The sequence below is a fragment of the Leucopleurus acutus genome (assembly GCF_964270905.1).
Source record: "Leucopleurus acutus genome assembly, chromosome: 8".
Classification (NCBI taxonomy): Eukaryota; Metazoa; Chordata; class Mammalia; order Artiodactyla; family Delphinidae; genus Leucopleurus; species Leucopleurus acutus.
This window is the reverse complement of record NC_139151.1, coordinates 58,025,721-58,039,470: the sequence shown is the minus strand read 5'-3', so window position 1 is coordinate 58,039,470 and position 13,750 is coordinate 58,025,721. Positions and strand designations below refer to the sequence as shown.

General features: G+C 37.3%; 1 protein-coding gene across 1 annotated transcript in view; it reads right to left on the bottom strand.

Annotated features, from left to right (window-relative positions):
* Positions 1–13,750, bottom strand: part of C2CD3 (C2 domain containing 3 centriole elongation regulator) — a 127,279-nt gene that overhangs the window by 64,873 nt on the left and 48,656 nt on the right. Inside the window, exons 11-15 of the mRNA XM_082845335.1 lie at positions 13,620–13,732; positions 10,396–10,514; positions 8,401–8,523; positions 3,879–4,373; positions 2,033–2,184 (exon numbers count right to left, since the gene is read on the bottom strand). Of these exons, the coding sequence (XP_082701461.1) occupies positions 2,033–2,184; positions 3,879–4,373; positions 8,401–8,523; positions 10,396–10,514; positions 13,620–13,732 (1,002 nt within the window). The remainder of the gene's footprint in view (positions 1–2,032; positions 2,185–3,878; positions 4,374–8,400; positions 8,524–10,395; positions 10,515–13,619; positions 13,733–13,750) is intronic.

Genomic DNA, 13,750 nt, shown 5'->3' with positions numbered 1-13,750 from the left:
GTGAAGCAACTCAGCCCATGCGCCACAACTACTGAGCCTGTGCTCTAGAGCCTGCGAGCCACAACTACTGAAGCCCGCGCACCTAGAACCCGTGCTCCACAACAAGAGAAGCTTCTGCAATAAGAAGCATGCGCACCGCTACGAAAAGTAGCCCCCGCTCGCCGCAACTAGAGAAAGCCCGCGTGCAGCAACGAAGACCCAACACAGCCAAAAATAAATAAAAACAAAAAAACACAAAGAAAACAGTATACCAATTCCTCAAAAAAAATTTAAAAAAAAAAGGATCTACAACTAGAAAAGTAATTGTGGTTCAAAAAAATATATGATTCTATCCATAATCCATCAAATAAAAATGACCAGGCAGATAAGTTCCAAACTCAGCAATTTGACAGGCGGGGGGGGGGAGATGTGTCTAACTTATCTCTGTACCATCATGGCCCCAAGGCTTGCTGAATAGCATTATTTTAGAGGTAGGCAGTGTGCTCAGCTAGAAAAAGTATAGATTTTAGAGTCTGGCAGATAAGATTTGAGTAATATTACAAATAATATCGGCCATTTACTGAGTACTTACTATGTGGTAAGCACTTTACAATGTTTCTATAATCCTTCTAACACAGCAAAGGTTGCTACTATCCACTATTCACAGATGAGAAAAAAGTCCAAATGCTCTTCATTACACCATGCTGAATCTCAGATCTGCCTCTTACTTGCTCTATGACTCTAAGTAATCAACATAAGTTTTAAAAGTCTGTTTCCACATCTGTAAAATGTAGGTAATAAAACTTCCATCAAAGGGCTGTTGTTAGGACTAAACTGAGATAACAAATATAAAATACCAACATGATAAGTGCTTAGTAATTGATAGCTATTATCACTTTATGCTCTCTCGGCAATGAATGGGGTCTAAGGAAATGAGAAGGAAAGGGGAATACCAGACCAAACTAATACCACAACAAAAAAAGGGGAAAAAGCCAGAAGCTTACAGCTGACAATGACATCCATGATTCCAGCAGCACTCCTTAGCCTGACCAGGCTTCCCAATGTTACCATCATATAAGTACTTAGCTGTTCACTGAAGGCTTACCCGTTTATTTTCTCACTGGATCCTCACAACTGCTCCAAGAGGGAGATAGGAGATCTGTCATCACCCTCATTTTACAGATGATGAAAACAAAGCCAGAGAGGCTGACATCTCCAAGTTAAATAAGTTTCCTCATTTGTATAATGGAGATAATGACAATACTTCCTGGGGTTATAGAAAGGCTCACATGACAGTGAGCCATTTCTATAGACAGTGCCCACAACAGTGCTCTTTGCAAAATGTAAAATACAGCATTTGAAACACAGAACCATGAGAAGGTTGAAAGAGGTCAGTTCTAAAATAATTAAAAATCACTATCTTGAAACAAAAAAATGAACAGTCTGTACTGAGGATAGAAATAATCTTCAGATAAATCAACACCCCATCTAGGTTTTGAGTAGTGATAAGTGAGGTACAGCAATCAAATCTGAAGGTCTAAGAAACAATGCACAGTACAGAAATCTTGCAAATGGCTGATGTGAACAATACTAACTGAAGTTTGTGACAGAGAGATACAGCAACAGTATTTGAGGTGATAACTTGGCAGTTGAGTTTCTTGGTGAGGAGAGTGGACTACAGAGCCAGACTCTCTGGGTTCTAACCCTGGTTCCACTACTTACAATATATATGACAAGTTATTTAACTTCCCTGTGCCTCTGTTAACTCATGTGTAAAACAGGGGAAATAAAATTTACCTGCCTCATGAAGGAATGTTGTGGGGATTAAAATGACTTGATGTATGTAAGGTTCTTAGCTTAGGGCCTAAAACATGGAAAGCAGTATCTGTAATACTGCTATAACATAGGAGAAAGAGTAGCAACTGTGGTGAAATTGAGAAAAGTCCTCCAAGGAATTATTGGGTTGTTCATGTTTGCAAACCACAAATATTCCTCTTCGGTTCATACAAAGTTAAAGATACAAAAAAAGAATACTTCAAAAGGTCCTATTTACTTGAATGACATGTAAAACTGATGGAGGGGGAGTTTCACCAGCCCCAGCAGCTTGTCCTGTCCTGGGCTCCGCACCTTGTTCCAAGTTTCAATTACCATCACATTGTTCTTAAGCCTTTCCAGGCATTTGGAAGACAGAGAGACAGGAATCACCTGGGGAGAGGAACAGCCAGAAAAAAAACAAAACAAAACTCCACATCTGAGACAAAGTATTAATTTATACTTTTATTCAACAAGCATTTACTAAAGCCTATCTGTGTGCCAAGCACAGTGCTAGGAGCTGAAGACGTCAAAACAAAACCCACTCTGTTATCCTCAGTCTAAAGCCACAGTCTTGTGTTAGAGACAAACACATAAAGGCCAAGTACAAAATGGCATGAATTCTCTGAGGACAAAACTCATATAGATAGGGCTTCTGGGACACAGGTAGGAAAAGAGGATATTCAGGAAATGCAAGTAGCTGAGCACAGCTGGACTACCTAGTGTGAAGAGTGGCCTGAGTCGAGACTGGAGAAGTATAGGTAGTCTTAAAGGGTCTTGCAGTCCAAACTTAGATTCTATCCTGAAGGCTACGGGTAATCACCGAAAGGCTTTCAGCAGGAGAGTAAAATATTCAGGTTAGTGTTTTAGAAAGATCATTCCTGTTGGTGCACAGAGGAAGAAATGGGCAGGGAGAGACAAGAAACAGGACAGTCTGAAGGCTAGGTGGAATGAGAGTAAGGGTCTGAATGAAAGCAGTGGCAATGGAGTGGAGATAAGAGAATTTATTCCAGAGATAATTAAGTTTGCAACATCTACTGGATTTGGTGAATCTTTATGTAAGAAAGACTCAAGGACAACTTTTAGGTTCTGCTTGGGTTTCTGAGTAAATTGTAATATGAATTAGGGCAGACAGGAGGAGGAGGAACAGATTTGGAGGGAGTAATAAATTCAGATTTGAATACATCTGAATTTCTTCTTCCATTTACACATCTTTATTGGATACCTGCAATTTGCCAGGTGATGTGTTAGGTGCCAAGAGGAAAGTGTTTTTGAGATATCCAGGTGGTGATGACCAACAGGCAGTTAGACACAGAGATCTGAAACTACACGGAAATGCCTGGCCTGAAAGAAGTGTGGATTTCGAAGTCACCTTCACACAACTGAAGCTATGGGAGTAGATGTGGCGACCATGGGGAAAAGAGGGTTGGTTTGGAAGAATGCCAAGGATAGAGTAATGAATAGGAACACTAATATTTAAAAGTAGGAGAGAGGAAGAAGTACTGGGATCACGACTCTTTTCCAAGTTTTCCTACTGGCCCAATGACTGAAAAAAAAAAACAGTTCTTGAGTCAGGAAGAAAATAAGAGGAGAGAGTTACGAAAGTCAAGAAAGGAAACAATTTAAGCAATAGCATCAAATTCTACTGAGAAATCAAGTAAGATGAGTACTGAAATCAGTGGAGGAATAAATGAGAGTGAGGAAAAATAAATAAATAAAATAAAGAAGGAGAGATTGGAGAAACAGAAAAGAAAGAAGGAAGTTCAACTGATCAAAGCCCTAGAGGAAGCAGAAAGGAACAGAACTCAGAATTCAGGCAAAAGAAACAGTGGAAAACCATATCAACTGAGATAGAATAGAAAGAAATAGACACACAAAAAGTTTTAAAATGTTGGCAACGTCTTTTCCTCTTCCCATACAATAGTGGGATTGGATCTGCATACCAGATAATTATAAAAGCACCTCCAGTCTGAAAATTCTCGTTTTTTACAATGGAATTATGATTTGGGAAACATACTTCTGTCCCCTCCCCAACTCCTGCCTTCATCCTTAATGCATATGGAATGTTAAGACATGTACAAAGTTACCTGAGAAAAGTTAAAGACTGGTTTTGTTGTGCCCCATGCGATGACAGATCTGGTGACTTCTTCTGTGCTGAAGAGCTTGCAATTTAAATAAACATTGCATGATGGTTGTTTCTCAGATTCTCCAGTAATGAAATCTTTCCCATCTGGCACCATCAGTAGCACATGCAACAGCAAAGCACTTTCTTTTGTTGACACATTTATCTGATTTATCAAATCATGAGAGGCTGGCACAGCCGTGAAGGTTGAAGGACTTGGTACAACAGGGCTTGGTGACTTTGGGATGGGGAGCACCAAATTCTGTGTTTTCTTTACAGTTTCTTCATGAATTTGATTGAGGTTCTGTGGATTTTTGGTACAGGTAACATGTTGACTAGGTTCTGGCAGTGTCTTATCTGGACTTGTAAGAGCACAAAGTGGGCTATGTTGGGTGTTGCTACTTAACTTTGTATTGACATCAGCGAAATCCTTGTTATCTGTAACAAGCTCCACAGTTACCTATAGAACATAAAAGGAAGAGAGTTAATAGGAATATTTTCTAGAATCAGAAACAGAATTTTGGAGCTAGGAGCAGCATCAGATTGTTAGGATATAAATTAATTCATCCTCAAATACCACAATAGTAGGAACACTAATAGACTGCACATACATCACCTTACCAGGACTAAGAAAAGCTAGGCAGATGATTTATTAATAATACAAGATGAGCCTAAAACATCATCTTGTGCCATAAATAAGTAAGTGCTCAGAAGAGAATGGAGACATATTTAAAGGACACAGAATCCAGCTGAAGGGGCTCCCTCCGGACAAATCCAGGACAAGCTGAGTTTCAAAATGAATAATACTACTAGTGGATTATAACCTTTTGAATAACATAAGAATCCATGAGTCCATACCAATATAAATAAGCAAGGGAGAAGGGACAACTCTTCTATGTAGTAGAATGCCAATTAATAAATGCACAGGGAATGATGGAGTTAATGGTGAAGTTAGAAATCATATTCTTTCAAATATCATAGTAATAAGTGATTCAGATAAACCCCAAATGGAGGACATTCTACAAAGTAACTGGCCATACTTTTCAAAAATATCAAAGTACTAAAAGACAAAGAAGGGCGGCAGAACTGTTCTAGGCTAAAGGAGATTAGAGAGAGATGACATTTAAATGCAATGGGTGTTTGCTTCTTGAGTCTAAGATACAAACCCGTGTAGTATTTCTGACACACTTTCACTTATTAATGACTGTTAATGGCCTATAATCAAACCCTACCATTAGCTATGCAAATAATAAGACCATTATGTAAATTGAGGTTAATTATGCGGTACTGGGGCCTCTCACTGTTGTGACCTCTCCCGTTGCGGAGCACAGGATCCAGACGCACAGGCTCAGTGGCCATGGCTCACGGGCTCAGCCACTCCGCGGCATGTGTGATCTTCCTGGACTGGGGCACAAACCCATGTCCCCTGTATCGGCAGGCAGACTCTCAACCACTGCGCCACCAGGGAAGCCCTACCCTATGATCTTTAGCTCTATCACATATCATATGCATAAAGGTAATAAAATAAATTTAATTCATTAAAATAAATAAATAAACGCAATGCATGATCCTGGACTGGAAAAAAAATGCTACAAAGGGAGGTACTGGCATAGTTGGTGAAATCTGAGTATGGACTACAGACAGAATATACTATTGCTGTTAAATTGATCTTTATAACTGTACAGCATTATGTACAATGTTGCCTTTGTTCTTAGAAAATACACACAAGAAATTAGGGAGAAAGAGGTTTAATGTCTGTAACATATTCTCAAATAGTTCAGAAAGAAATTGTGTGTGTATGTGTATAGAGAGAGAGTGGGGAGGGGGACAAAAAGAGAGAAAGAGACAGAAGAGGCAGATAATTATAAAGCAAATACAACAAATAATTGCTGAGTCCAGGTAAAGGGTATATGAGTTCTTTGTACTATTTTTGCAATTTTTCTTTAAGTTTGAAGTTATTTTTAAAAGTTTAAAATGTTAAAAAGTAAAAAAGGATGTGGGATAAATGATGAAGAATGAAAGTGGTCACAATTACGAGGCTGAATTACTAGAGATAAAGGGGACTTGCAGCTCCTTTTATTTAAAACCCACAGCAAAGTTCTTTTGCTCTATTGAATATAGACAGCAATCTATTTAGAACAGTGCTTCTCTCAACAAAGCCAGGACAGAAACAATTTCTAGTCCATCAGCTCTATTTATTACCCCTTTCTGATTATAAACCTTGCAGTCTAGAATGAACTAGGAAAGCAAAAAATAAAACTTTGGTAGTGGAAGAATAATGTGATGTTAATTTTTTGCAATGGTAGTCAAACAAGTTTTTAAAATTAAATGGTATCTATTACTAAGAAGGCCAGGAAGAGGGCAGAGAGGGCTTCCAAGAAGAGGAAGCAGCATGAAAATCAAGAACAAAAGCATGGATGCATAACTCAGCACAATACTTTAGCAATTCTTTACATAGTTTGACATGGCTATTGGTAGGGAAGCTGGAACAGAGAAAGCTGCAGTGGTCAGGTGGGGTCATATGGTATGCCCTGTATTTTATCCTCTGGGTGATGAGGAGTCATGGAAATGTTTTATGTATGGCTGTGATGATTTCAAAAGCTCGCCAGTACAACAGGACAAAGCTATAGTGAAGCCACACATTCAAATTCTTCCACCTAACGGGAATGTAAATTGGTGCAGCCACTGTGAAAAACAGTATGGAGGTTTCCCAAAAAACTAAAAATAGAACTACCATATGAATGAGCAATTCCACTCCTGGGTATATATATGAAAGAAACAAAAACACTAATTCAAAAAGATATATGCACCCCAATGATACCAGCATTATTTACAACTGCCAAGATATGGAGAAACCTAAGTGTCCATCAACAGATGAATGAATAAAGACGACATTGTACATATACAATGCAATACTATTCAGTCATAAAAAAGAATAAAAGTTTTGCCATTTGCAACAACATGGATGGACTTACAGGTATTATGCTAAGTGAAACAAGTCAGACAGAGAAAGACAAATGCTGTATCACTTATACATGGACTCTAAAAATGAAACAAACTAGTGAATGTACCAAAAAACAGACTCACAGATATACAGAACTACTTAGGGGTTACCAGTGGGGAAAGGGAAGTGGGAAGGAGCAATACAGAAGTAGCAGATTAAGAGATATAAACTATTATGTATAAAATATGCAACAAAGATACACTGTACAACACAGGGAATATAGCCAATATTTTATAACTATAAATGGAGATAATGTTTAAAAATCGTGAATCACTGTATTGTACACCTGTAACTTATATAATATTGTACATCAACTATACTTCAATTAAAAGAAAATGATTAGGGCAAGCTCTAAAAAACAAAAAATTCTTCCACCTAAGAAAATGATGCTTCTGAATAAAGGACAGAACCCTCTCTGCAATGAATTACACATAGCATTCATCCCACCACACACAAACTCAGCCACTTCTCTCCTTGTTCACTGCCACTACTCTAGTACAAACTATCAATCATTTCTTTTCTGGATGAACGCAACATTTTCCCTCCTGCACCCTACAATATTCTCTACCCAGTAATCTTTTAAAATGTAAACCAGATGTCACTTCGATGCTTCAATGTCCTTTCTTGGCTCTTAGGATAAAAGCTAAACCCTTTACTCTGACCTACAAAGCTCTGAGCGACATGGCTCCTGCCTGCCTGTCCAATCTCCCTTTTGGCTCACTATCCTGTGGCAACATTCTGCCCCTTGATGAAGTGAAGCCCATTCTCACTTTAGGGCCTTTGCATGTGCCATTCTTTTCTCTGGAACGATCTTTCCTGTGCTTTTTACTTGGTGGCCTCTTCCTCTCATTCTTCAAATCTCACCTTAAATGTCACCTCCTTAGAGACACCTTCCCATCTCCTACTTCCTCCCAGGTACTTACTGTCACATTGTATCATTTAGTTCCTTCGTGGCAGTTTTTTTTTAAATTATACACGTGAAATAAATTTATTTATTTATTTATTTAAGTTTATTTTTGGCTGCACTGGGTCTTCATCGCTGTGTGTGGGCTCTCTCCAGTTGCGACAAATGGGGGCTACTCCCTGTTGCGGTGCTCAGGCCTCTCATTACGGTGGCTTCTCTTGTTGCGGAGCACGGGCTCTATGTGCGCGGGCCTCAGTAGCCGTGGCACGCAGGCTCAGCAGTTGTGGTTCACGGGCTCTAGAGCACAGGCTCAGCAGCTGTGGCACACGGGCCTAGTTGCTCCACGGCTTGTGGGATCCTCTGGGACCAGGGCTTGAACCCTTGTCCCCTGCATTGACAGGCGGATTCCCAACCACTGAGCCACCAGGGAAGCCCCCTTCCTAGCACTTTTGTTGTCCTGTTTTAATATAAGCTGCAAGAGCAAAGATGCTGATTTTCTTGTTCACCGCTATAATCTCACGGCCAGCCAGTAACACATGCTCCATAAATACTTGACTACCTGAATGTGTATCTACATACCTTGAGGGGGCCAAGTGGAGTCTGACCATTTTCCTGTTGCACTGCAAGCTGGTCACTGAAAGAAAGCAGCTCAGATTGAATGACAGCTCTCAAAGGTAGTGATGCAGACCCAATGACTTCAGGCTGAGAAAAGAAGGAAAGAAAAAGTTTAAGTTAAAGTAAAGAGAAGCCACAGGGGACTTTAATTGAAGTGACAACATATGATGACTTATAAAGGAATCCATGCTTTATGAAGTCAGTAGCTTAATTATTTGACTGAGAGAACTCTAAGTGGGAGCCCATATTCTGTCATTTTGGTCTCCCTTCTGGGTTTTACCAATTCTTCCTGGAAGATTAGAGAGGGTTTCATGAGTCACAAAGAGGTCAGAAGATTATCTTTTTCTATTTTTAAGAGTTAGTTCTTACAAAAACTGTTCAAATTCACGCTTAAAAATAAAAAGTGCAATTAAGATGATGCAAATGTTTGCCATTAAAGCTGGGAAAATTATAAAACATGCCCGATGCTAACAAGGTTATGGAGAAACAGGGGCTGTCATATGCCTGAAGTTGGGAATATAAACTGGCAACATACTTCTGGACAGGAAATTTAGCAACAAATATAAAAAGCTTTTAATATTCATACTCTTTGGTCCAGTAATTTCACTTCTGGAAATTTATACTGAAGAAATAGTAAATAATACATAAGAAGCTTATATACAATGTATATTTTAAAAGTTAACAATGAGATTTTTATGTTCAAAATCAGGAATTATTAATTATAGCACATTTCTAGAATGGAATAATATATAGCTATTAAAATGATGTTTACTAAAATTTGAAATAATATGAACAATATTCGTTATGTTTATTAGAAATAGGGTATTAAATTATATATAGTAAACCTTCACATATTTATAAAATTACATGGAAAAGATTTACATTTTTGAAAAAAATGAATAAAAATCCTCAAGACAATGTTAAATTTTTAAAAAGCAGGATAAAAATTGCATATAAAATTATCCTAATACTGTCAAAGATTTACATATATAATGTATTCATTTGAAAAAGATACACATAAATATTAACAATATTTATTGGTGATGAGATTATAGGTGATTTTTGTGTTTTAAAAATATTTTTCTATTAAAAACATGTATAATTCTTTTATAATTAGAAAGAAGCCTTAACTACGTGATTCAATGCAAATATACTGAAATGCTTATAGAGGTTGTCTTGAGGTTGTGAAATTATGTTTTTCCTTCTCTTCCAATTTTGCTATACTTTCAAAAATGAACTTGTATTATTTAGATCTCCTGAAAATATAAACAAAAAGAAAACAAGATGCATTCCTCATACTATCCATACCAAAGAGGAAGTCAAAGATTATAAAAGCTACTCTTTTAATTGAAGGAAGTAAAAACTGCTCATGACATAGTTTGATTTCTGTTGTACCAGTTCCAAGTGGATTTTATAAACTTGGAATTAGCTGATAAAACTGCTACCCACATTATATTACTTTGGATATGGGATGCATAACTTATGTATTCTGTCTGAAAAAAGAAAGCAGAGCCTCAAATTAAGGCTATCATCCTGTATCAATTCAAACAACCCTCCATAGCAGGGAGCACAGTAAAGAGGTTAAGAACTTAGGATCTAAAGACTCGGGATAGAGTCCTGGCTTTGTCTTTTATTAGCTTGGGTGATCTTAGACAAGTTACTTCACTAAATCTTGGTTTTTTTCATCTGTAGATTGAAGATAATAAGGTATCTAATTCACAAACTGTTTTAATCATTAAATTTGATAGTGTTGTTCACATAGAGCCTTTAGCATAATATCTAGCCTATAACAAATATCAATTAGAAATTTAAAATTATAATAATAAACAACAATCATAAGTATTAATATCATTTGAGCCTGGAGAATTTCCTAGTTTAGGTAGGAATATAATTTTAAGTATGCTCCAAATCCCTAGTGTGAGTAAATGGTAAGGCAAAGGTCAAAATCACTTGAAGTACCTTTAACTGTGGGGTTTTCTTTGTGTAAATTTGGAAAGTAAGATTGGAATTCCACCAGTGTTCTATCATTGGGCCACCAAACTGTACCGGAAACACAAATCTCTGCTGGAATTTCACCACTGTAAGGAGAACCAGACACATAAGCACATGTCACACCACCCAACTAGAGCCATCTCATCAATCCATGTCTTGACACCACCCACCTCCCTTTCAAATCTAAGATCTCTTTCAGGAATCCAGTCAGTGTAATTTCACAAAAGTGTTAGGGTTATTAGGACTGAAGGAACAGAGACAGAGAGAAAATCCTGGATACAGCACAGAGAAGATAAGCAGGGCTATGTTGCTCTGCTTTGCTATGAGAAATGAATGTCAAGCATAGGAGCACAGGATGTGTAAAGAGACATACCATACACTTCACTGGGTGTAAGGTATGACCAGTGTTTTAAAAGACAAGTTGATAGGTAATGTAATGAAAGAAGGGGGCTGGCTGGATGTGGGACAATGAGGGATAAATGAAGAGAAGAACCGAATCAAAAACTGTAATAATGAAAATGAGTTTATTTTCTGGCTGAAGACTAGGGGACTTCTCCTGTCACACTTATACAAGGTTCTAAGTACTGATCTTAGTTTGCAGTATTAGGCAGAATGGAGTCTGTCTTTTCATAGATGGAAAGGAAGGGGTTTCTGCTGTAATAGCAAGTGTAAATGGGATAAAGTGATGGTAGTATCTGAGTCTGTGCTCACTGCTATGTGGATTTAACAGGTTTAAAAAAAAAAGGAATTTGGGGCTAGAATCATTTGATATGAATAAGTTCTGTTACTTACTAATGAACCATTTCAGCCACAATTTATCACCTGTAAAATAATCTTCCAGTCCATTCACTTCTAGACCCTTAAAATGGATCTGAAGAACCCATGCAAAAAGGCCCAGTTACAGAGAATCCACTATCTCTGATATTCATTCAAACTGCCCATTTGACCTACTGATCTCTATCCTTGCCATCTTACTTCTTGACTCTTTTTATTTCTTTAGGTACTCATGGACAGGATCTAGGTCTTGCTATCTGGATCCATCCACAGGAACTGTTAACAAAAGGTCTGGGCCCAGCAAGCGCACACCCACTAGACCAGTTTACCTGCTTATCCCACCACGGAAAGAGAAGTAAGACAACACCTACACCTCAGTGGTGTGCTGAGAGGATCAACTGAGGTAACAGATAAAAAAGCACTTTAAAACACTATAAAATCTTTTATGTACAAACAGAACTGTATTTCAACCTGGTGTTACTCAGATTTCTCCTTATTACTTAAGTATGTTTTGGTACTATATTATTGTATTTGTCATGTAATTCTCTGTTCTTAAGCTCATTTTTTAAAAAATAAGTTAAGGCAATAATGGAAGAAGAAATTCATGTAAATAAATTGCTAACAATATGCCAAAGCAGACTTTTTTAAAGTGCTGGAAGGGATCCTGAAAATAACTTGTCCATTCCATATTATATTGTTAAGAAAGGCCCAGAGATGAAAAGTCATTGTGTCTAGGGTCACATGATTAAGTGTGTGGTATAACCAGAACTAGAACTCTTCCAATTCCTGGCTTGATGCTTATTCCACATATCCCATACTATCTCTCCCAGAAGGACAAAGGGAGAACTCAATCGCTGTGGCCAATAATAATAATAATAATAATGCATGAGAAGCAATATAGATGAAAAGCACAATGATTTGGAATCAAAAATGTTCTAGTTCAAATTCTAGTTCTACCATAAACCAGTTGTGTTATCTTAGACAAGTTACTTAACTGATATATGCCTCAGCTTCCTCTTTCTTCATCTGTGTGTGTGTGTGTGTATGTGTTTTAAAAGATTACATGATTAATATATATAAAACACTGAGTAGAGTTCTTGACACATAATTTAGTGCCCAATAAATGTGAGCTAGTATTAGTTACATACAACTTTAGAGTTTAATGCTTTTACATTCATTATCCCATTTGACTGTCCATTAAGCCCCTGTGTAATACAGGCAGTTCTTGCTTTGTAGATACTATGTTAACTGAAACTCGTGCATATCAGAACCGTGCTTGTCCTTGCTGTACCTCCATTTTACAGATGGGGAATCTGAGGCTCAGAGAAGTTTTAAGGAACTCATAAATGTCCTGTAGGTAGAAGGAGGTAAATGGGGAAGACCTGAGAAAAGAATCCAACATTTTTCTTTGCATTGGGGTTTGATAAAAACAGTTTAATTGCATTAAAGCTCCTCAAACACACTGACTGACTTCAGCCAGCAGAATCAAGTATACATTCTCGAATGCTTTTAACAAACCTCCAGAGCACCTTCTGTTGCTATCGATAATTTAAGCATACAGAAAATAAAAATATGAAAAATTTTAAATGCCCTAATTCTTCCTTATGGTGATGGGGAAAGTGAAACAATGTACTCTAGTAAAAGAGTATATTAAATTATTTAGGTGCTGTTTTTAAGGGTAAATAAGTATTTATTTTAAACGCTTGTGCTGGATATACTCACATCAAATGAGAAATGATACATGTGCAAGATTATTCACTGAAGCACTGTCTTTAACAGCGAAATATTGAAAACTTAAATATTAAAAGTTGAAAATATTACAGTAAGTCCAAAAAGCCAGTCACAAATATCACATATTATATGATTCCATTTATATGAAATGTCCAGGATGGGAAAATTGAGAGAGACAGAAAGTAGATTAGGAGCTGCTTAGTGAAAGGGGGCAAAGAGAGAAATGAGGAAAGAATGCTAATAAGTATGGGATTTCTTTTAGGGGGGATGAAAATGTTCTAAAATTAGATTGTGGTGATGGTTACACAACCTATGAATATATTAAAAATCATTGAGTTGTATACTTCAAATGGGTGAATTGTATGGTATGTGAGTTATACCTTGATAAAGCTATTTTTAAAAAGGGAAGAAAAGAAAAACGTCAATAGTTGAAAGAACATGATCTAAGCATCAGGAGTTCTGAGTTACAGTTTCAGCTATGTCACTGCCTTTCTGCCTTGCATCAGAATACTCATAGCACCTCTGGACCAGTTTCCTCACTTGTAAAGTAAAGGAATTAGATTCACTTCAAAATTCTTTCTGCCTCTAAGATTCTATGATAATACAGGAGTATATGAATAATTAGGGATTCAAAAATTCTTCCAAAGCCAAAATATCTAAGGAGCAGAAATCAAGTTCTCTCTTACTTCCATCTGTAATTTTACTGGATGCGAGTCGAACCACCTCAGTGATCAAAGCTGTCTTTGTCAATCCATTTTTGGAAAAGCCCATAGGAAAGTGATATTCCACAAAGAAGGTGCTAAAAAGTCGAAACAAG